At 40.6% G+C, this 22,266-nt stretch overlaps 1 protein-coding gene across 2 annotated transcripts; it reads left to right on the forward strand.

Moving 5' to 3' along the window:
• Positions 1-864: 864 nt before the first annotated feature.
• Positions 865-21,693, forward strand: LOC142032656 (cytochrome P450 2J2-like). Of its 2 annotated transcripts, XM_075031543.1 has the most exons (12): positions 865-913; positions 3,307-3,457; positions 5,702-5,838; positions 6,919-7,032; positions 8,232-8,394; positions 9,521-9,670; positions 11,531-11,691; positions 14,222-14,398; positions 16,866-17,007; positions 19,378-19,565; positions 20,257-20,398; positions 21,088-21,693. In XM_075031543.1, the coding sequence occupies exons 4-12, from the start codon at positions 7,027-7,029 to the stop codon at positions 21,264-21,266; spliced, it is 1,308 nt and encodes a 435-aa protein (XP_074887644.1). In that variant the 5' UTR covers positions 865-913; positions 3,307-3,457; positions 5,702-5,838; positions 6,919-7,026; the 3' UTR covers positions 21,267-21,693. The 2 variants fall into 2 exon arrangements, with proteins under 2 accessions (XP_074887644.1, XP_074887643.1); XM_075031542.1 differs by lacking the exons at positions 865-913; positions 3,307-3,457; positions 5,702-5,838 and having other exon boundaries at positions 6,768-7,032.
• Positions 21,694-22,266: the final 573 nt, after the last annotated feature.

Here is a 22,266-nt window from a genome sequence, read left to right on the forward strand (position 1 = left end):
ACCCAGACAATATGATCCGAGATAACATTCCCTTATACTGATCAGGTGTGTTGTTGTGCAAGCTTGTTGTATATAACTCTATCATTGACACCTGGAAAGACAGTTCAGGGTTTCACGCGCTAAAACAGGTAGTATTTCCGCCCTTCAGATGACAATAGAGGAGTGGCTTCATCAGCCAGGAGTGGAGAGCTTTTCATAATACAGGCAAGGAGCAAAGACTGGAAGACAAATGACAACAGGGAGCAGACACAAAGTGTTGATAAATTGTTCTTTTTTTATGAGCCCACTGGTTGACAGGAATATGAGAATATGACCTTTTCATGACAGGTAGTCTTCTGAAGTTGTTTGCTGCAGATCCTCCAATAATTTATTCAGCTTCATTTATTCTTTCTGTTCTTTAATGGATTCTCTATCACAGTTAGCTGACTTCACATCAGTCAGCATAAATTAGCATATCATGGCCAACAGAAGATTGGCACTGTTGAAGAATTCTTGAAGCCCTTTATGAGCATGGTGCTTAAAGACTTGGCAAAAGGGGATATTTAACATTTTGCTAGTTTGGTTACTGACAGTTAACAAGGGATTTTTTTTGACAGCATTGGGACTATGTTCTTCCTTTATGAGGTATGAAGTGGATACTATATGCCAATGTATGAAGGATTATTTTTATACACCGATTAGCTGACAGTGCCATCTGTGGGACTGAAGTCATTATCAGCTGTATTTTTTTCAGGTACCTCTGCCTACCTTGGATTTTAAAGCACCCCAGTCTAACAGGAAGAGATGTGTGAAATCAGTAATCTGCATACAGGATGAAACCTGGGTTGCCAGTGTCTTCCCCTCCAGGATTACCTTTATGGGATGGTTCAACCCTTTTCACTGATCTGGACTGGACAGCAGCATGGCCAGACAGGTAAGTGATTGATGTGAAGTCCCCTCCATGCTGGAACTGCAAACATCCTCCTGGCAGTAGTTCCACACTGTAAGGGGGTGCTTAGTTTGTATCCACATGGATAGCAGGAGGAAAGGCAATGACAGCAGCAGTTTCTTGCCTTTAGCACCAAAATTAAAAATCCCTTATCCTAAAGAATAGCTGGTAGATAGCACCAAAGAAATGCTGCTGGTGGCTGCATTTAGTAATTATGAAGAAAATGGAGCCTACGCAATGTCATAAATACATTTTCCATCAAATAAAGACGAATCCCATACCTCAGATCTAAAACAACCCACAGTCATCTTCCTTTCCCAGTGCGAGAGAACCATATTCCAGGCTAGCTCCAGCTGTACCACTGATTAAAGTGTCTACTGAGCTCAAAATCAAGTAAGGTCTGAAGCTGTCAAGTGTCAACAAATGATTTTTTTCCCACCTGTGCAACACTCTGGTTCCCTCCAGAACCTCTGCCTCCTCTTCTTCCCTGTGTTTGTTTCGCCTCTCCAAAGGGTTCCGTTACCTTTACAGTCTGTACCATCTTCCTAACCCTCCTCATTTTCTCATTTATCCTAATTTTTTTTGCTCTTCATTTTTGTTCTTGAGTCAAAGCTGTCCCTTGACTATTTTTCCACTGGAAGATGTCATTCAGTTTCACAAATTAGTAGAGAATAGGGTCACACCCACTGTTCTCGAAGGACTGTTACAAGTGGCTAAAAGTACAATTTTAAGCCCAGCCTCTAGACAAGTTATTAGGGTCATTTGAGAATTAGTGAGATTTTCTTTTCAGATTCTTTTTAACATGCCTTGGACATTTGAGCCTTAAGGATCTGAGTAGACTACAAAATATTCCTAGATAAACTGGAATGTAGTCCTGCAGTGTCACCTAATATGCGATAAAAACATACCTGCATACTCCTGTGCTGTAGTAATCCATGGTAAGTGTCTGTTCATACTTTCTAGGGAAAACTACATGTGCCAGATTAAATGCAAACATTTCAGAGCATGAAATTTAGGTTTGGCAAGCCATGTGTAGTGGCTCCAAAGGAAGATCTGCTCCCCTTTTAGAGAGGAGAGAAGAGGGTGAAATGCCTCCTTAGGGAGGAGAGTGTGAAATACCACTATTCCAGCTCTCCTTATCCCTTTTCTAGGGCTAAGAGACAAATCCAGGAAAGAAATAATCTAAATGACAATCTTGGTTTTCCTGGGGCACTTCCTTTCAGTGCGACTTCCCTTGCTGTGTATTCTGGTCCTGCTGAAGGAGAGAGTAGCCAACTGAACTTACTACAAAAAAAAAATGGTGGCTTTGTCTTTCTGCCTTCAGGAGCTGATGCTATTTGTAGAAGACCACAGAGCAGACAGGGACTAACAGCTCAAGGTGACTGCACACTCATCTTTTCCTTTAAGTAATGTGAGTTTTCTAGCTACCCTGCCTTACCTGGACTAGGAGGGCATGGAGTCCCCACCAAGCAAAAAAAAATGTGCAAGACTGGTGTGGAGCAGACATATAAGAAGGTACTGGCCATTCTACTCCCCACAGATCACTCTACTCTCCTTTCCTTGCTTCTATCTCATCTCCAATATCCACTTCAGGTGTTCTTCTGCTTGGTCTGCCTTCCTGCTTTCAATTTTTCCCCCAGTTTGGCTGCATTTGTCTTCACTCTTTGCCACAAAGGCTGTTGTGCAATAAGCTTTCACAGGACCACGCACACTTTGTGTATGCTGTAGTGAACCTTCAGGTGGGGCTGAAGTACCTTGTGATATTTCTCAAATACATACAAAGTAGGCTTGTATAGTAATAATAATACATAAGATCTCTTCACTGTTTGCCTTCAGAGGGAGATCTAGCCAATTTCTTTGAACTTGGTAGAGAGCTCAACTCTGAACTGATGCATAAAAAGACATTAAGAGAGGGAGAATACATCTTTGGATCATTCCATTTCCATTTAATGTGCTTTCTTACACCTGTGTTTTCAACTCCCCTGCACATTCCTCCATTCATTTTCTTTCTTATACAATGTCATCCATCTCCTTTAAGTTTTGGGTGGTGTTTTTTTTTTTTTTAGGTAGCTTCTAGGCCCATGCTGTCTGCTGTTGCTTTCCTCACTGAAATGTCTCCACCTATTCTTCTCATCTCTCTCCCATCTGTTGTAACATATATTTGGCAGCTGTTCCTCCTAGTGTCTTCCATCTTCTTCTGATTCTCTCTTGTATCCTCTTTCTGGTTTTACTCCCTTTTCTACACTATGCAGCTGTTTGTCTTTCCCTGTTCTACACAGTTTCTTAAATTACATGCAGAGTAACCACAGTTATGTTCCCAACAGCACTGTTTTGTATGCATTAAGATAAAAAGCTGATAATGCCATTATGGATTGCAGCCACTTCACCTCCACAAGCAGAATATACAGCAGAGTAATGTCATTGTTGAAGAAAGCAGCCTGAGGCTTTATTGTCACTAACAGTAGTAAGAAAACATCATTTTGAAAAAGGTGTGGTTGTCAGAGACCTTAAGAAAAAAAAGCCAAGTGGGTAAGTGCCAGCTTCTCCCTTCTGCTCTCTGGTAGGTCATTGCTAATAGCCTTGTCACCTGCTTCCATTTTGTTGTGAAAATGTGTTTAGATCTGGAGGATGTAATCAGCATCACAGTATCACCATTTCTGCACATGAAACAAAAATTACTCAATCCTTTTTTCTTTGTTTTCTGAATTTCAACCCATGCTCCCAGGATCTTCCATGTCCCTGGTGTTAGATCCAGTCCCTGCAGCTGTTCCTTCATCATTTAGGAAACCTGTTGTGTTGGGAGGGTTTTGACTGCATGCTGCAATGTCTGAATTCTGCTAAAAGGCTTGAAAAACTTTACTATTTAAAAATCATCACTGGGGATGAGTTATTGTGTTTAATAAACATGATCCAAGGAGCTGTGCCATCCTAGAGAAATATCTGGGAAAAATTAAGTGAACCCCCATGTTTCAGAGTTTCACACTTGAAAATCTGGCAGAAACAAAGATAGCCCTGGAGAAACTGGAGATCTAAGGTGAATATTGGAATTTAAACTGAATCTTTGTTGCCTGCCATAGAAATATAATGTTAAAACATATATGTTCTATTTAAGTCTGAGATTGTTACGTGGTGGAGAGAAAGATGGGAATTCAATGTGGTTCCTCAGGACGAGGGAGGCGGTGCTGGGTGAAGAGGAGATACAGAGAAAGTCCAGCTGAGTCCAGAGAGAAATCTGTTCTTTGACCAATGTGAAGGAGGAAGGCAGAGGGGCTGGGTGATACGATGCCACTGTCCGCCTCATGCCGTGGTAGGGAAGCCACTTTAGGAGCCAGCCAGCCCAGAAAGAAGGCTGTGGCTGCCCTCTTGAGTGGGCAGCGGTGAGACAACTGAGCTGTCACAGGCAAATGTTGCAGAAAGATCTGGGAAAAAAGCACCTGGACTGGTGCCTGGAGACAACCTGAGGGGAAGGCAGGCTGCTGGCTCGCAGGGGAATGGTTTACACAACTGTGTCACGCAGCCTTTCAGCGGGAGTTGTGCTGCCTCCTTACAGAGCAGCTTCCCACGATGGCTGCCTCACGTGGGATGGAGGAGGGCTGGGGCTTGGGGGTGCCTCCTCGTGCCCGCTCCCTTCTCCAGCACAGTGGTGACTGCAAGTGCCGATCTGCTTTCTGTTCAGCTTCATTTCCTGCCCTTTTATTTTTTTCCTGGCTGCTTCTGCCCCTGTGGTGTGCTCGCATTTCAGATGGGGAAAGAAGACGTGACTGCTGCCAGGGCAGGGCCTTGGCATCATGGAGGGAAGCAGAGGACCAAAGTCTGAAAAGACAGGAAATCTTCCGCCTCCCTCAGGAAAACACCACCAGGAAAAAGGTTTTAAAGCCTCCTGAAGTGGCCAGAGCATGAGAGGAGACACAGATCCCCATATCAGAGGAACTTGTTAGCAGAAATGATGGCAAAGGAATAAGGAAGAGCGAGCTTCAGGCTGGTGTTAAGACTATGACAAAGGATGTGGGTGAATCTGACGAGGTTGAAGGGACCAATGGTATTTGAATACCCGCATTTCTGAGAAATAGCGTGAAAACTCAAGGCTGCAAGGCTAAAGAAAGAAATAAAGAGGTCCTGTTGTGAGGCTGCAGCCCTGGAAGTGGTGAAGGCCCTGGGGCTTAACTTCTTTACTTCCCCATGGAAAAGATCACTGGATGAAATTACTTTTCCTGTTGAGAAAAATAATTTAGATGGAAAATCTTTGAATATCTAAAAGGCCAGGGAGGGTACTACATTCATTCCAAATGAAAAATTCTGATAAATTGGTGAATTTTAAGTAGATTTTGTAAAATTACACTGGATACAGAGCATGTAAACCTTATCAGAATTTCTTTTTAAAGAGAAAATTTTATTCCCTACTGAAGGAAAGAGTTATATTAGAAATGAGTGCCTTGAAAAATAAGCTTTTTATTGTAAACAAACAAAGCTTTTGTAGAAACATGAAAACATCCCTTTCTTGGTTAATACACATTAATCAGTTATGCTTTAGTGGGAACAAAGTGCAACGGTTGGAGGCTTGGTGTCTAGAAAACATGGGCTGGCAAACTCCAGGCTGTTCTTTCTGGACGAGAGTGTTTCATGTCCCAGAGCTGCAAATCCTGTGAAACGTTTTTTGTCCCAAAGACGGGGCACTTGAAAGAAAGAAAGAAGCAAGCTGATGCACAAGTTATCTTGGCAGGTTTTCAGAAGATCAGTGAAAATGTATTTCTTTTACGAGTGTTTTGCTTTCAGGGGATGGACGTTTTTCACAGGGAAGCATTTATCCATTAGCATTTCAATCTAGATCTGTAACGCAGAGCTATAACTGTCATTGTTATGTGGTGCCCAGAATCCATCCCTCTCACGTGGTTTGCGTGGTCTGATTGCAGGTACGTAAACTCCCCTGATACTAGGTTTATGATTCCCTCCGTGTGTTTAGTCTTGGCAAAGAGCTTTGGCTACAGACTGTGTTTATTCTCAGATTATCAAGTATGGCACAGGCATGTCATGACCAGTTCTTGCTGGGGCCCTTAGTTCTGGTTGTAGCTCAAGACTCCTAGTAGGTTTCTCCCATGTTTTTTTTTATCTATGTGTTTCATACTAGATGTACTTTCTGTGTGGATATGCTTTATTCCTCTGGCAAGCTTTCTGATTGCTTAAAATACCCTTTAGGGTACCCACCTTTATGTTGAGATTGAAAGGGGAAATTCAGAAGCAGGCAAAACCTTCAGTCAACTTAGCTATTGCAAATAGGTTAGGGAAAAAAAGAGGTATATATTAAACCAGTTACATTTTCAATTAAATTTGAAAGCCTAACAGATTTTGCTTTTTGTATTAAGCATTAGATACTCCTATATCCATCTTAAGATAAATGTGGGCTTTTAACTTTTATCAACCTTGCCATTACTGGATATATGTGTACATGGAATATATACAAAACATTTAAAAAACTCCAAGATTTAATATCCACTTACATTTGCATGCTTAATTGGTATGTATGACTATTGCTTTTCTAAAAGCATTCATGGAATATTTGTAGAAGCACACACCATCCACCATTGTTTCAGAAAATTAGATGAAGCATTTACGTGTGGATTTGTGTATCTACATTGCCTGGAAAATCTTGGCCCTAGTCTTTTAAGGCCGTTCCTAAAAATCCTGTGATCCATATTTGATAAATATAATCTGAATGGGAAGAGGGGAAAGGGAATGCATCTGTTAAATATGCTTGAGCATGAGAATGTAATGAGTGGGACAAAAAGGGAGTGGTTGATAATAAAGAGGGAGGGTTAGGGGCGGGGAATAGTTATATGAAATTTAAGCTCTTGTGAAAAAACAGGTTGAGCAACCAGCCTTAAGAGCTTCAATAGACTATTTTCAATAAAGACAAGCTGGTAAAAGCAGCCATTAAAATGTTGCTAATAAGTCAAGTTCTTATAGTATTGGCTGTATTTCTTCTAATTATGCAGTTTTTTAAGTTGCAACGAGTACGGAGACGGCTTCCTCCTGGACCAATCCCTCTCCCAATTTTTGGGACCTTGATACAGCTGAACTTTCAGTTTAATCGTGATCTTCTCATGAAGGTATTTATTTTCTGATACTCCTAATTGTGTAAAAGTCTTTGTAATTTCCCATTTCTTATGTTGTTTGCTATGTGAAAACATCCTCTCCCAAAACTACATTGATAACATACTGTATTTGTTAACTAGCCACTGTGATATTATACTTGGTTTGGTTGGGAGCTGCTGGTTTGGTTGGCAAAAAAAGAAAAAGTTGTTGCAGCATAGTTTGCCAATGTAAGAAAACCAGTACTGGAAGTTCTGAATGTGTGAAAATCATTCTGATGCTTAAACCCATCACTCCTTAACACTAAATTTGACAAATACATGTGAAAATTGATATCATTTAGGATTAAATACCTTTAGGGATAATATATCAGATTTGCAGTTAGGGAAAATAAATACTATTTAAAAAAAAATTACTTTACAGCATGGATTTTTAGCTTTCTGAGCACTGGCACTCTCTAGCTTGAGCAGTAAATAGATACTTAAGATGCACTATCTTGCATCTATATGCTTGTTTGTATTGACAGGATCTAAATAACCCCCACAAACCTTTTGTTAGTTGTTTTTTGAGGAGTACTTTTGTGCACAAAGCCACCTCTATTTAATTCTGTTGGTTCTCACAGTGATTTCAGGATTCTCAGTAGACAACTCCAGTAACTTCTGTCACTGTGATTTGGATGAGGCATGCCAGTTGTTCCAACCAGACAGCAGGTTCAGACATCAAGTAAGGACAGTGTGAGACAGAATGGTCTGACTCAAGCTCCAGTACCTAAATATGCAAATGGGCGGGGGGAAAGAAGAAAGTAACTTGTCCAGTCTCTACAAGCTAGTTACTCCTCTGACATTTCTGTGTTCCCTTTGCTCCACTTTACCAGTACAAATGATAGAAACCCTTTGAAATAAATTCATGCATAGAAAAAACCCTTTATCATTGTGAATTGAGCCTTGGCTTATGTGCAGTAATAAAAGCTACCTAATGTTTCTTGGCATAAATCTGTGGCTCTGAAAAGCTGGAATATTCAGTTTTTTCCAACAGTGAATGCTGGAAAAGACATTCATGCTTTCTCACAGATAATTGTAATCTTGTGGGAAAGATGGAGAACATCATTCCACCTTAGGGCTGGTCCTATAATCAGTGTAAAAACAGGTTCATCCTCTGTTTGTTTGCAGTGTGTGGGATTTCATTTGTGCTTTCCTGGCTTCCCTCCCATCTATAGCTGGCAAAAATTCATGGCAACATATTCACCTTATGGTTTGGATGGGCCCCAGTGATTGTACTGAATGGATATCAAGCAGTTAAGGATGGTATGACCACACACCCTGAAGATGTTTCTGGGAGGCTAGTGACTCCTTTCTTCAGAGCAATGGCCAAAGGAAAAGGTGAGAATTTCTTACCATAAATATTGCACAGAAACATCGTCTTGACAAATTGCAGCTCTTTTGTAGCTTGTATCCGCTTTCAAAGGTACCACAGCAGCAGGGTTGGTTTGTGAGGAATGACTTCCAGGTGAACTGCAAAGTAGGAAGGGGTGAAATAACCTTTGGATAGTAGTAGTAGAAGACCACCAGCAAAAGAAAAAAATGTTCATAATGTCTTGTGCGAAATAATCACTGGAGCAGATTCAGAGGTGATGAGATGAGGCAGTGGTAGGTTGTGCCACAGAGAAGTGGAGGAAGAGCAGCACACTGGACACTTCATTGTCCTGGACTTGCTGCCTCCCACCATTACAATTTCAATTGAAGAGTGAGCTTGATAGTGGTATCTTCTTCCCACTCCCTTACTTTTGTGAATATTTTCTTACTCTCACAGTTGCATCTAGAGGTTTAGTGCACTTTTCTTTCAACCTTGCTGTAGTTTTCATACTCCCCAATCACACCGGAAATTCACAAACTCCTGATTTTCATGAAGACATGCATTATGAAACAACCTTTATTTTATTTGGGACCCCAACTTTTTCAAGGAAACCTAATTCTTTAAGTATTTCTAATTCAAATTTGTTTCAGTCATTGGTGATTCTTATACTACGTTAAAGATCCTGTTAGTATATGATGTTTATTTCTCCTGAAGATATTTGTCACAAAGCTTAAGTACTGAACTTTTCTGCCCTGTGGACAGGAACTTCGCTCCCTGAGTGTGGACAGTCAGAACTCTTCCCCCTTTTCCCTAAATGAGAAGCATTACTCTGGTCAGGTGAGCTCCAAGCATAGAAGAGAGTGGGAGGCAAGCACTTCAGAGAGCATCTAGAGAAGCAGATGTCAAACTTCCTGAGATAACTGGTTGTCTTGGATCAAGCTTAATCCTCCAAGTTGTGTTATAACCCAGTTGAGTTTGTCCATTTTAGCCCTGCCCACATGCTTCTATGCCACGGCTGTTCCTTTGTGTCTTTGTGTTCACAGGCAATTGCAATAGTTTCATTATATTCTGTGGTTTAGTAAATCTATTACTGTAGTCTTTGTCTATAATAAATATTAGCATAATGAAGAGGTCTTCATTGAACGAATGCAGGGATTATGTTGGCAACTGGTCACACCTGGAAGCAGCAGAGAAGGTTTGCACTAAGGACTCTACGTGACCTTGGTCTGGGGAAAAGAGGTCTGGAGCATCGAGTTCAAGAAGAGGCCCGCTACCTGGTAGACTTCTTTGCAAGTATGAAAGGTATCTCTGCATATAAATACTGATTCATTTTTGTCATTAGTCTGATGTCTTTAGTGTATGAAATTCTCTGTCCTGCTTTGAAATTAAGGGCAGCGTTTGTTTCACAAGAGAGTGTGCAGAGTCTTACAGTGTCTTGTGGAATGGACTGAAAATATAAAGACTCCAGTCCTCTGTTTTCAAACCCAGTGGGAGACTATTCTTGTTCAAAGCTATTTACAAACCTACTAAAATTGGGAAGCAAAACTGGAGCTTATTTATTATTTATATTATAGAATGCTTTAAGTGGAAAGGGATCTCTGAAGACGGTCTAGTATAACCCTTTCTCAAAGAAGGGGCAATCAGAGCAGGTTTCTTAGGGCTGAGTCCAGTTGGGTTTTAAATATCAGCAAGAATGGAGACTTCACCACCACGTCTCTGGGTAACCTGTTCCAGTGTTCAATCAGCCCTACGGTAAAAAAGTTTCTTATATTTAGGCAGAATTTAATGTATTTCAGGTTTTGCCCATTGCCTCACTTGATATCACTGAGAAAAGTCTAGCTCCATGTTTTTTATTCCCCTCCATCAGGTATTTATATACATTTAAGATTCTTCCCTGAGCCTTCTCTTCTCCAGACTAAACAGTCCTAGCTCTCTCAGCCTCTCTTACATCAGATGCTCCAATCCCTTAATTGTCCTTGCGGCCCTTTGCTCAAATTGTTCCAGTATGTTGATGTCTCTCTTGTACTGGGGAGCCCAGAACCGGACCCAGCACTCCAGATGGATCTCACCAGTGCTGACCAGTGCAGGAGGGAAAGGTTCACCTCCTTTGACCTGCTGGCAGTGCCTTTCCTAATGCAGCCCAGGATGATGTTGGCCGCCTTTGTCTCAAGGGCACATTGCTGGCTCATATATAGTGCTGGTGCATGAAGATATGGACACATTTTCAGTGCTGATGAATTAAGTCTTGTAATGCCATTTGCATGCACTCTGTAAAGCAGTGACTAGAATCTTGTCTTCATTACAACATTTTACCCTGATCAACTCAGTTAGGAGCATGTGAGTTGGATTTCCCAATAGTGATCATTATGCAAAGGCACAGTAAATCAGGACATGCTGTGGGTAGCATTGTATAAATTAAAAGTAATTAAATCTAGCCCAATCCCATGGTTTAAGAACTGGGAGAGATTGAGATGTGACCATGTGTGCAGGAAAAAAAAGCCCAGAACAGTAAGTTGCTAATCAGAATCATGCATTGGGTGTTGGACAGTTGTATTGATACGTACATAAATACAGTCCTTTATAGTCATTTATAGTCACATAATAGTTTTCTTGGGATTAGGTTTTCAAGTAATTGCTTTAGAATTAGTTATTACATTGTTGACACAATTGGTTGAAAGGAGTTTACGACATTTTATCTTACTGGAGACTGTACATCTTTAGCAAAGTTAGACAAAATATAGTAGCCTTGCATGTATTTATGTCATTGCTGAATAAGGCTGCCTCTCTTCTTATGGTTCTCCTCTCAGATTCTCTTTGACCGCAGTGTTCTCAGTCATTCCCATGCTTGAGACCTATGTTGAATTTGCCAGACAGCAAATTTGCATAGAATTTTTTTTTCTTACTTCTAAATTTGGTCTGTCTTATTACAAAGTATTTTACACATCTGGCATTTCTTTAGGGTGCTGTGCATTCCTGGGATTATGGGATTGCACCGTAGTTGTGAAGAATCAGTTTGATGCTACAATTTTGTAAGAAGATTGCTGCTTCTCTGTGAAATGCAATGCTCCCTTGAAAGTTCTTTGGGTAACCTAAAATATTCTCCCATTTCACTAAAGCAGATAGGAGACATTAACAGTGACATTTATATTATTATGGTTGCAGGGAAACCTCTGGATCCTTCTTTCCCTATCGTTCATTCTATCTCAAATGTAATTTGTGCTGTCGTTTTTGGACATCGCTTCTCCAGAGAGGATGAAGGTTTCCATGAACTGATTAGAGCCACAGAGCATCTGTTCAAATTTGGAGGCAGCTTTATTCATAATGTAAGTAAATGATCTGTTGTCTTTTTCTGCTTTTTCTGAATAAGACAGAAAGTGAGAAATGTAGATTCAAGAGGTAGCTGTTAGGGAAAAGTTTCTGAATTGTTGAGTGATGTCCCATGCAGCTTTACTGGGCAGTGCACGATCTCAAAGTGTGATGGTAGTGCTCTACATACCAGCCTTGGTCATTTGTGTTCATTGTCCTGTGTTTGGGTACTCGTGATAAGGTAGTTTGCTCCTCGGTCTTTGCAGCAAGGCACAAGCTGATGGACTGGTCCTGGATTGTGTTTGTTACTTGGTTTCTCAACCCCAATGCACAACAGATTCCTGCCTTGGGCATCATGATTGTTAAATACTAAATGTCAGGTCTAAAAGTGTGATTCACATGCCAAGTTTATACACTCTTTGATATACAGTCAACAGAGAGAAAAATGATTCAAATACGTAAGTGTTTTGCCCGTGACTACTTATCTCCATTTCCTCTATAAGAAGTGGAGACTTGAAGACTTCCCAGAGAAATTTGACTCCTTTACCCTGCGTGAGGAGCAGTTCTATACATATTCAGCAGAAGATAGGAAATGCTAAGCCAGCAAATATGCCTGTAAGCTTGGCAATCAAAACAATCAGTGCTCTTCTGAGAGTCAAGGACTTATCTGACACTAGAAGAGGCCTGCATTGCACAGAAGTGTATTCAAAGTTGCCTGAGAGTTCTGGTTCTGGTTCCACTTGTAAAGCTGTCCCATACATCTTATGCAGTAGCTTCTTAATGTAAAACACATAAGCAATCTCTGTAATACAGAGATTTCCCCCCACATCCCATGGAGCGTTCTTCTCACAGAGTTATGGTCAGGTTCTCTTTTGCTTAGCCTAGCTTTGGTCCTATAAGTTGTGTGTAGTGGTGGTAGGCGAGACCTGCTTTTGGGATAGAGAATACACCTGCTTTTCTTCTCTCCTTCCTATCCTAGCTTTGCTTTAGTCCAATGAATCAGATGCTGTTCTGGGAAATAAGAACAGGGGTTCAAACCATTCCAGAGGGAGGGCTGCAACCTTCCCACTGTCTGGATGCAAAGGGTACTCAGTATTGTGGTAAATTAAATGTGGTAATGGAAATGTAAAAAATTGACACTGCTGCGTCCACATCCCCATTTCTTAACTGGATTCCATGCTGTCAGGCACTGAATGGGAGAACACTGTGGATTGGGCCCTTCCAGAAATGGAGGAGGAGCTTTGGCAGGACTGTTAGCCAGGAAAGTGGATGGGCTCAGTTCCTATCCTGAATGTTGACAGCTAAATTTCACTTACAGTTAGGGTGCCATAGTAGCTGGAAAGTGCATGCATTTGAGAGTTAGGAATGCATGTAATCTGGGCAACCATATTTGATTAGTCAAACCACAATTGTATGTAAGGCTTCTGAACAGATTTTGAAAGAAAAAAAAACAAACCAGAGATGGAACTAAACAAAAAGGATATGAAGTTCTATGTGAATTTACCAAGGGCTGGACTACTACCTTTCTGTGATAAGGCAATGATTAATTGATAATTGGATGTCTGACAATAAGAACTGATTTTCCAAAAAGATGGAAGTATAGTCCATCTAATTCAGCCAGACTCCAGTGAACACCTAATAATGTGCTTTGTGTGGTATAATTAGGAGAGTATGAAAAGAGCTCAGCAAAGTGAAGACTGAGAAAGGGTAGAACTTCTGCTGATAAATAAATAATGGGATTATGTTTCAAGCTGGAAAAGACCTATTAAGAGAAAATACACTGCAGATACAAGAACAATGTATGCAAATTACCCAGGCACAAATATAGTCTGAAAATCAGAACAAACTTTCTAGCTATCAGAATAAGTAGAAAGCAGGTATTCTTAGGCTAGATTTTCCAAACAGTAAGAGAGAAGGATAAAGTTAATCCGGTTGTGTCAGCTAACCCCTTCTTTTCTAGAGGAGAGTACACAAAATTGTCAGGTAGCTGTTTCTCAGCTTTTCTGGGTTTCAGATGTTTCAAATTTTACTAAGGACCCTTGAGAGCTCGATTAGTAGAGAGTACTTTGGTGGATTATCGAGTTTGTATACCAGCTGCTGGTAGCTGGCCCTTGCTTTGGATTCTATCAACCGCTTTTGCACATCCTGGTGAGGACAGTTTGCAACGGGTTTGCTTTTTCCTTCCTGGTATTTTCCACTGGAGGGCAGGATCTCACTTTTTAAATGTCTGAATACAGTTCATTGTAATTGAATACATGAATTGAATAATTCAATAAATGAATACATTCTAATTACAATCATTCTAATTTGGCTTGTGGTTGAGCTGAAAGCCTGCAGAACTCTGAATCTTACCATCAAGACAGCTAGAAATTATATAGTGTACTGTTTCACAACTTGAATACATAAACATAGTCTTTGTCAGAATATTTTACTAATGATGCCCAAACCACATGCTAACATGAATATTATCTTCTGTTTTTAGTAGGCCTAAAATACATTTTCTAGTAATAGACACTTTGTGGTACCTCTTGTATGTCACTCCTGCAGCTGTATGAAATATTCCCCTGGTTGATGTGCCATCTCCCTGGTCCTCATAAGAAGGCATTGTCTTGCTATGACTTCCTGAGCTCTTTTACAAGGAGAGAGATCAGAATGCACATGGAGCGTGGGATACCAGATGAACGGCAGGATTTCATTGACTTTTACCTGGATCACATTGACAAAGTAAGTATTTGTTCTGCCTGATCATACATTCATGGGGAATAAGGTGAAATGGACCATTAAATCTTCCAGTCTGAGCCCTTCTATCACAATCTCTTACCTTTCATAGACATCCTAGTGTGAATCCAGTAACCAGGGACTTGCTAAATCCTTTCTAATTATTGATATGCCACAGCACCTTGCAATCCTTTCATTAAAGGGCAGGTTAAAACACTACATTTTTTCTCATTAGCACAAGTTACAAAATGATTTAAGGCCTCCAGGAAAGAATGCTGAATTTCTAAGTGGACTGCAGGAGAACTGGGAAGGTCTTGGGGAGACAGAATGGGATGTTCTGGGTAGGATATTTGTCTGGTAAGGGTTTGTCAAGAGAGGTTGCTGCAAGAGGACAGTTGGATTTTGAGAGCATTTTGTGGGGAAACAACCTAGGAGTCAGTGGATTTTCAGACAAGGCTGGAGGAGAGTGGCAGGGTCAGTGAAGTTTCAAGCAGACAAAGGGAACTGGGACAAATGAGGACATTTTGGGCAGGCAGGCTTAGTACAGGTAGGTGGGAATCCATGGGTTTTTGAAAGGCTGTAGGAGGCTTGCCTAAGCTGTGAGTGGGGACATGTATCTCTCCCTTTTCTAGACCTTACCAGGATCACTTTTTCTTTGAATCTTTTGGGAACTGGATCCCCTCCCTAGTCCCTGGACTAGCAGATGCCCTTCCTCTCTGTGACTCCTTTTACCTCCACTTAATCACTCTTCCTTTCTCCTCTTCTCCGCTGCAATAGGCCATATTCCTCCTCCTGTTCTGCTTGGTGATAGGAAGAAAAAGGAGAAAGGGGAGGAAGTGACAAGATGAGACTGGTGTTACTGGGGAGTGACAAGGCAAGACTGGCTCAGAGAGCCAAACAAGATATCCAGGGTGAGGGGTATCTATTCTTGCAACCCCTGGAGAAGTGGGTAGTGACTGCTGCTCCTGGGTGGCAGTGCTTCCCTGTAGGGACAGCTGGTGTCCCTTCTGCTGTGGTCGTGTGCTGGTTGCAGCAACAGAGGGCACTGCAAACTTGTCAGGCTGTAGGCACCCGTCCTGCATCTCTTGGCACAGCCGAAACGGGTATGCCATCCTGGACCGCTGCCTGCCTTGTGTGCTCCCTTGACTTGGCTCTGCTGCTGTGCTCAATCATACTAGAGAGACATGCATCCAGGGAAGAATGTCTATTAGCTATTTCTGTCAGCCAGCTATTTAGTCTTTTAGCATGTGTCTTATGAATACTTTATAGTGCTTGACTATTTTATTATTGTGGGGAACAAAAGCAACTATCTTGTGGAACTTCAAGTATGCTGCAACTGTGAAATTGTTATTATCGTCCAAGCTGGTAATTCTATCAAAGAATCAAATCAGATCTCCTTGCACGGTCAGTTTTCTGTATCATAATAAATAACATTAATTTGTATTTCTAGCTGGTAATTCTTTATTAATTGATTCCTATATCAGCTGCTGTATTTTTACATCCAGGGTGGATGTCAGCCTAACTGGTTTCTAGTTCCTTGGATCCTTGTTTTAAAATGTTTTGATACTGGCACAATATTAATACATCTGGTCTTCCAAAGCATTTAACTGCTTCTAAAGTCTTTCACTGCTGTTCTAAGATTTATGAGACCTGAACATCAGTGAATCAGAAATTGTTTCAGAGAGCCCTTCTGGGACTCTGCTGGGTGGAAATCATCCAAGTTTATTTATTAAAAAATTGAACTGTCTGTAATAGTTACGCAGAGACAATATAAAAAGATAAGATGATATTACAACAGGGAAAAATGTCCTTCCCACTTTCCAGTTGCTCCACTGGCAAAAGAAAAGTTCAAGACCCCTGAGCATAACCTCCTTAACTTTAGACAATGAATTCCCCCAAACCATAACTATTTTTTCATACTCTCTGCGTATACATACATATCCTCACACTTCTAACTGTGAAAACTATAAAACCCCAGAGCAGCTGTACGTGAGTTGTTTGTGGCCTTGTAGTGGAGAAGAAACCTGAATACCACAGGTTAAGAATTTTTGACAGCCCAGTGTTCTGACCCAGCCCTGGTCACTGTATTGATTGGTAGAAAAACTAAGTGATGGAATATGACTTGAGGCGTGAAGAATGACATGCTGGTACACAACTTCAGAGGAAGATTTACTTACAAAACGTTCTAAATGTACCACAATTTGCACAATTAAGACAACAGTCCTTTTCTGTGGAGAACATGTGATTTAGTTTCATGATTAAGAGTGGAGTAACCATGCCTGGACCGTTTGTGAAACGTTAGCTTTTTGTATTGATAATCATCATCGTGCCTAATATTCTTTATCAGTCTCTCTGTATTCTACTACAGGCAGAACACAATACAGCTTGGAACCAGTGATAAAATCATATTTAAAACAGTTCTGATTTTTCTAAATTTCATGTATAAACCTCTACTTTATCTTATCATTTGCAGTCCAAAGATGAACCCAGGTCCACATACAATGAAGACAACATGGTTTATTCTATAAATGACCTTTTCTTGGGTGGATCAGAGACAACAAGCACTACTTTAAACTGGGGCCTGCTCTATATGGTGGCAAATCCAGACATTCAAGGTGAGTGGATAAGCACACCGCAAATATCTCTGATGCAATAGAACAGCTAAGGCATCATGTTTACATGGATCAGAGATTATTCCTAGATGCTGGTATATGGCTAGTGGCACATGGACCTTTTGGCACTGCTAGGCCTGTGCTGGGCAGCACTGGTAAATCCAGAGTATCTGTATACCAGCTCTTACAGCGGTCACAAGCATAAGGCAGTTCCCAGAAAGAGTTAACAGTTTGGGAAGTATGCGTATGTATAGGAGGTTGTGGCTGATTGAGATGGAGGGGCTGAGGTCTTTGGGGAAATGAAGATTGTGGTAGCTAGTCAATGGAGTAAGGGGACTGGAGTTGCTGGTTGGGAAGCCAGAGGGTTTGTATGCATAATTAAAGGAACAGTGGCCACTGCTGCAGCCACTGGTGAGGTGCTGATGGTACTTCAAGAGACTGAGTCGGGTTCTGTCTTAGTCGTAAATATGACAGATGCCTGAAAATAATTAACCAGAAACTGATGTGTGGTAGTAGGGATGTCACTCTTCAGAAACTTCCTTCAATTCTGCTTTGTATCAGCTGAGTATCAGTGATGGGGGTTACAGGGAGTCCTGACCTTCTTTGTGCTCTATAGGTCAGAGTAGTAGTGAAGATAATCGCCTAAAGGTCAACTGGCAACTTTGACTTTATTTTTGTCCATCAGTCCATTTACGATCCCAAGGTATCAGGGTGTCTATTTAATCTGTGATTAAATTAACTCTGTGATGTATTTGACTTCCTTGCAACAGAATCATTCCAGTCTGGAGGGGAATTAGATGGCTCATCTGTTATGTCTATGTATATTTAAGAAGTTTATTTTTAAGTCTAGCTTTTAAATAACTATCAGTCACTTTCATAGAGCACTAAATGAAAATCAAAGAAAGAATGATCTCTTATGCTGGATAACAGAAATCTCATTGTTACACAGCAGAATATATGCAAATACCCGGAGAACAGGATTTTAAATGAAGGAAAGAGATGAAGATAAGAAAAAAATTGCTCAACTTGTAGCTGTCAGACAAGAAGGTCTACTTAATCTCGTGTTATTGCATGTTTGTTATCATGTAATGTAATTAAGGTTATGAAAGTGCTGACTTACCTAAATAATTTTATTTGTCTAAATATAATACCTTGCATATACTTGGGAAAGCAGGGTATGTGCAGCATGATCCTTCCTAGGCTTCTTGAGTCATACATTGCATCTAGACTGTCATAATGAACTGACACCAGTATATCTGTCATCATTTAATTGGTGGCTTCTTTTTGAACCTATTCATACTTTTGCCTGTGTTGATGCCCAGTGACAATGTTATGCAGTTCCATTATGTACTATATGGAAAAGTTTAGCCTTTTGCCTAATCACTGAATTGGGCTCTCCTTGTTCTCTGAACTACTGGAACAGAGATGCATATTTGTACTTACTTAGTGACTGATCGCTTCAAACTATACTGGATCCTGAAGTAGTCATGCTTGATTTTGCAAGCTAGTCCTTCATAGAAGGAATTTTACTTAAAAAACTTTCTGGATATGCATTTTAAATTCTCTAAGGTGCTTAAATCTCTGTTGTCAGGGTCTACCTAACATGGTTTTGTGAAGGACTGCTGGCAGTCACTGAGCAGGCTTGATGTGAATGAGCACAAACTGATCGATGCAGAATGGGCTTCCCTGCATCTTAGTGTTGCTTCAAAGGACCTGGAAAGACAGGATCATTTGTTAAAAATCTAAGGCATTTTTATTACGTGTGTACTGCCTCTCTTGAAGTTTACAAAACAAACTTTATACTTTTGTTAATGCTCCCAGAAGTCCCAGAATCAACTATTCTTGATCAAAAGGCAGGCACCAAGAAGCAGATCCAGTTTTTTTTATTTGGACATTGTTCTAGTTGGCATTGCTTCACTTAACAGATGTCCTGCATAAAAGCCATTTCTTTTTAATAGGAATTAGGCTTTTAAGGCCCAGATTCACCTGGCTTAAATTCCTGAGAGTTGTGAGCTTAGTAGTTCTAACTGGCTGTAGGTGCCTGAGGCACCTAGCCAAAAGAAAATACAAAGATAAATCAGTTATCGCTTGCATTTAAGTTTTAGTAAGGTAACTAGTTTTAAATTCTCGAACAACAAATGTCTTGTCTTAATCTACGGTCAAGAAACTTGCAGACTCCGAAGTAGAGCTCCCATATGTTTAAGCTGTTGGAACACCCTGCTACTTCTGTTTTCTTTATAAAGAAGTTACTTATATTTTTACATTAATTTTGTTTCTGTCCTTATAGTTCTAAATGGGAAATGCCTTTGAAAATGGAATTAGTTAAAATACTTCATAAATTTTTCCACCTAAAATGGTGAATATTCTCCACAGAGAAAGTGCAGAAGGAGCTGGATGCCGTTCTGGGTCCTTCCCAGTTAATCTGCTATGAGGATCGGAGAGAACTGCCCTACACAAATGCTGTGGTTCATGAGATCCAACGCTTCAGCAACATTGTCTCAGTTGGTATGCCCAGAGTGTGTGTGAGGAACACTACATTGCTTGGCTTTCCCCTCAAAAAGGTACAGACACAGTTTCTCAGTTGCTGCAGATTTTCCTGCATCTGTAGAGCAAGGTGTGGATTAAAATCTGTGCCAGGGTCTTCCCCTCAAGAGCAGTAGGGTTGGATACCTCTGGGTCATAGCCTGAATGGGAACAAGGACAAGAAACCATCTGCCAGGCTGAGTTGAATGATGCAGCTCTTGGGAGAGGGTTATCAGTAGTGAAAGATGCCCCTGGATGGAAGAGGGGATTTTAGCAAGTATTTCTACAAAACAATGAAGACAAAACCTTCAAGATTGATACTGAAAGATACTGTGATTGATTTGTGCTGATAAGGCATTGGAAAGATTTCTGACTGAATTTTTGCCTGCAGAAAGCCTGTAAAAGATCCAGGGAAAAGCACGAAGGTTTGCAACTAGCTTTCATCAAAGAGACTAAATCACAGAAACTTCTAATGTTAAAAGTGAAAATGGGTTTAGCACAAATAAAGTCGTTAGTTTCTATTGACGTGGCCACTTCCACCGTCAGGCTTGGACTGACATTCTGAAACAAAAAGACTTGATGTTCCTCACAGTTCCTACTGGGGAAATGAACCTACCAGGATACAACACTGAACTCTGAAAGTAAACTAGCACTGGTCTCACCTAGCCGGTTCTGACTGCTAGGGTAGGATTGACAGCCAGAACTGAGTTAGTGTTTTTCTCCTTTCAGGGCACCATAGTTTTTCCAAATATTGCTTCGTCTTTGTATGACCCAGAGCAATGGGAAACACCTCAACAGTTCAACCCCGGTCACTTCTTGGATAAGGATGGGAACTTTGTGAGCCAAGAAGCCTTTTTACCATTCTCTATAGGTAAATGGACTGACAGCACAAACATTAATGGTTTGGATTGGGACTGTAGAATTAAGATGTCTATTAAAAACCTATTGGTCATTTATTTTAAACCTCTTTGTGGAAAACAGTGATAAAATTAACATGAATATTTTCAGTAACACTTCCCAATCCAACTATAAACATTTGTTCTACTGAACAAATAATAACATGGAAAATCGGAGATGTCCTGACAAATCTATACATTTACCTTACCCTATTTTTGGAAGGAAATTCTCTGCTAATGATTATGGTTATTGATTTGGGGCATACATTTCAACACCAGACATACATTTAGAAAGTACCTGCAAGCAGCTGTGCTGATGCTTTACGCATACAAATCTGGAGCACGACATCTCCTAGGAAGAGCAAGTCCTTATTCTTCATTTACATGATTGAACGAATTCCTTTAAAGTTGTCAGTCAAATGAAGATGAGGTTTTTGAGGTAATTGAAGCGAAACTCAGAGCAGAAGGGGTGCACAGTTATCTATAGCTGCAGATAGGATTCTCTAAAGGGAAGAATTACATGAAGTTTTGTGTCATTGATTGCATTAAGTCCTGAAGAAATTCTGGACTCAGCAAAAATACCTTTGCTTTGTGTGAGGATGAATACCATTCATTTTGAGGTCAGGGTAATTTACTCGCTGTCCTTCCCCTCTTCCTTCTGCAGGGCACCGTGTGTGTTTGGGGGAGCATCTAGCGAGGACCGAGCTCTTTATTTTCTTTGCCAACCTGCTGCGGGCATTCACCTTCCGGCTCCCCGAGGGGGTGACGAAGATCAACACAGAGCCCATTTTTGGGGGTACGCTGCAGCCCCACCCATACAGGGTTTGTGCCATTCCACGCTAGGGTGGACATGTGCAGTATGTCACAAACAGTCTATTAAGCAATCTTATTTACTTTTGTGAATGTATATTTTGAAACCATATAAGGGTTTTTTTCTTGGATATGAATTTTTGCTCCAAAGGCCACCTTTTGTGTACAGCAGATGATTTTGTTCAGACCCTGTTACCTGCTCTTGAAGGTGATTTTTTTTTTTTGATCTGGAACACACCATCATTCAGTTGCTGTCTGGCCTGGCAGATTTAAATCTGGTAAGCAAATGACAAAACTGACTGGCAGATTTCAAATATTAATTCATTATCTCAGAGTTATCCTGTTTTCAAAAGCAATGGAGTTTGGAAAAATGTACCTGAAATATTCTGCCTCTTTATATTACTGTCATCACTTGTAACATTTCAGTCAACTTTTTGTTTGTGGTCACTAATAAAAGATATGAAGGAAAAATTAGCAACTGTTTTTATTTATGGATGACTTATAGTTCACTGAGAATTTCTAGACTTGATGCAGCAGAATAAGTCATCTTTAAATCTGCCAGATGATATTTGGCCTGAGTCCAGCAGAGAAAAGGTGCAGGCTGAAATTCGGTGACGAGTGAAGATACGAAGAGGATTTCTTTTAGGGCAGATACTTTAATATTTTAAAATTCTGCCAAGTTAATTTTTGGAAAGTCCTTTCTAACAGAGCAATGGTTGACTCCTGTCAGCATCAGCACTGGGTGGCTGCTGCAGCAGGTGCAAGGAGCTCCTCCAAGGGGCCGTTTGGGTGAGGAGCCTGCTGTAATTAGAGCTGATGGTAAATTGAAAAATATACATGGAAAACACCAAACATACTTTTTAATCACCTCAGAAGTTCAGCAGTATACCCGAAGCTACCAAGGCTTGTCATATACACAAAATACTGGTCAAATTCAATGAAAGAGTCTGTAATAGCAAAAACAGAAAAAATTGGTTCCTGTGGTGAGTTTAAATTTATTTATATTGTCTGGAAAAGACTTGTAAAATGTAAG

This window comes from Buteo buteo, chromosome 7, assembly GCF_964188355.1.
Source record: "Buteo buteo chromosome 7, bButBut1.hap1.1, whole genome shotgun sequence".
NCBI classification, from domain to species: domain Eukaryota; kingdom Metazoa; phylum Chordata; class Aves; order Accipitriformes; family Accipitridae; genus Buteo; species Buteo buteo.

Coding starts and splice junctions, on each gene's coding strand:
- LOC142032656 (XM_075031542.1), top strand. CDS start 6,862: ATGTTGCTAATAAGTCAAGTTCTTATAGTATTGGCTGTATTTCTTCTA. Junction 8,395..9,520: donor AGCAATGGCCAAAGGAAAAG/GTGAGAATTTCT, acceptor GAACGAATGCAG/GGATTATGTTGGCAACTGGT. Junction 19,566..20,256: donor TTGGCTTTCCCCTCAAAAAG/GTACAGACACAG, acceptor TTCTCCTTTCAG/GGCACCATAGTTTTTCCAAA.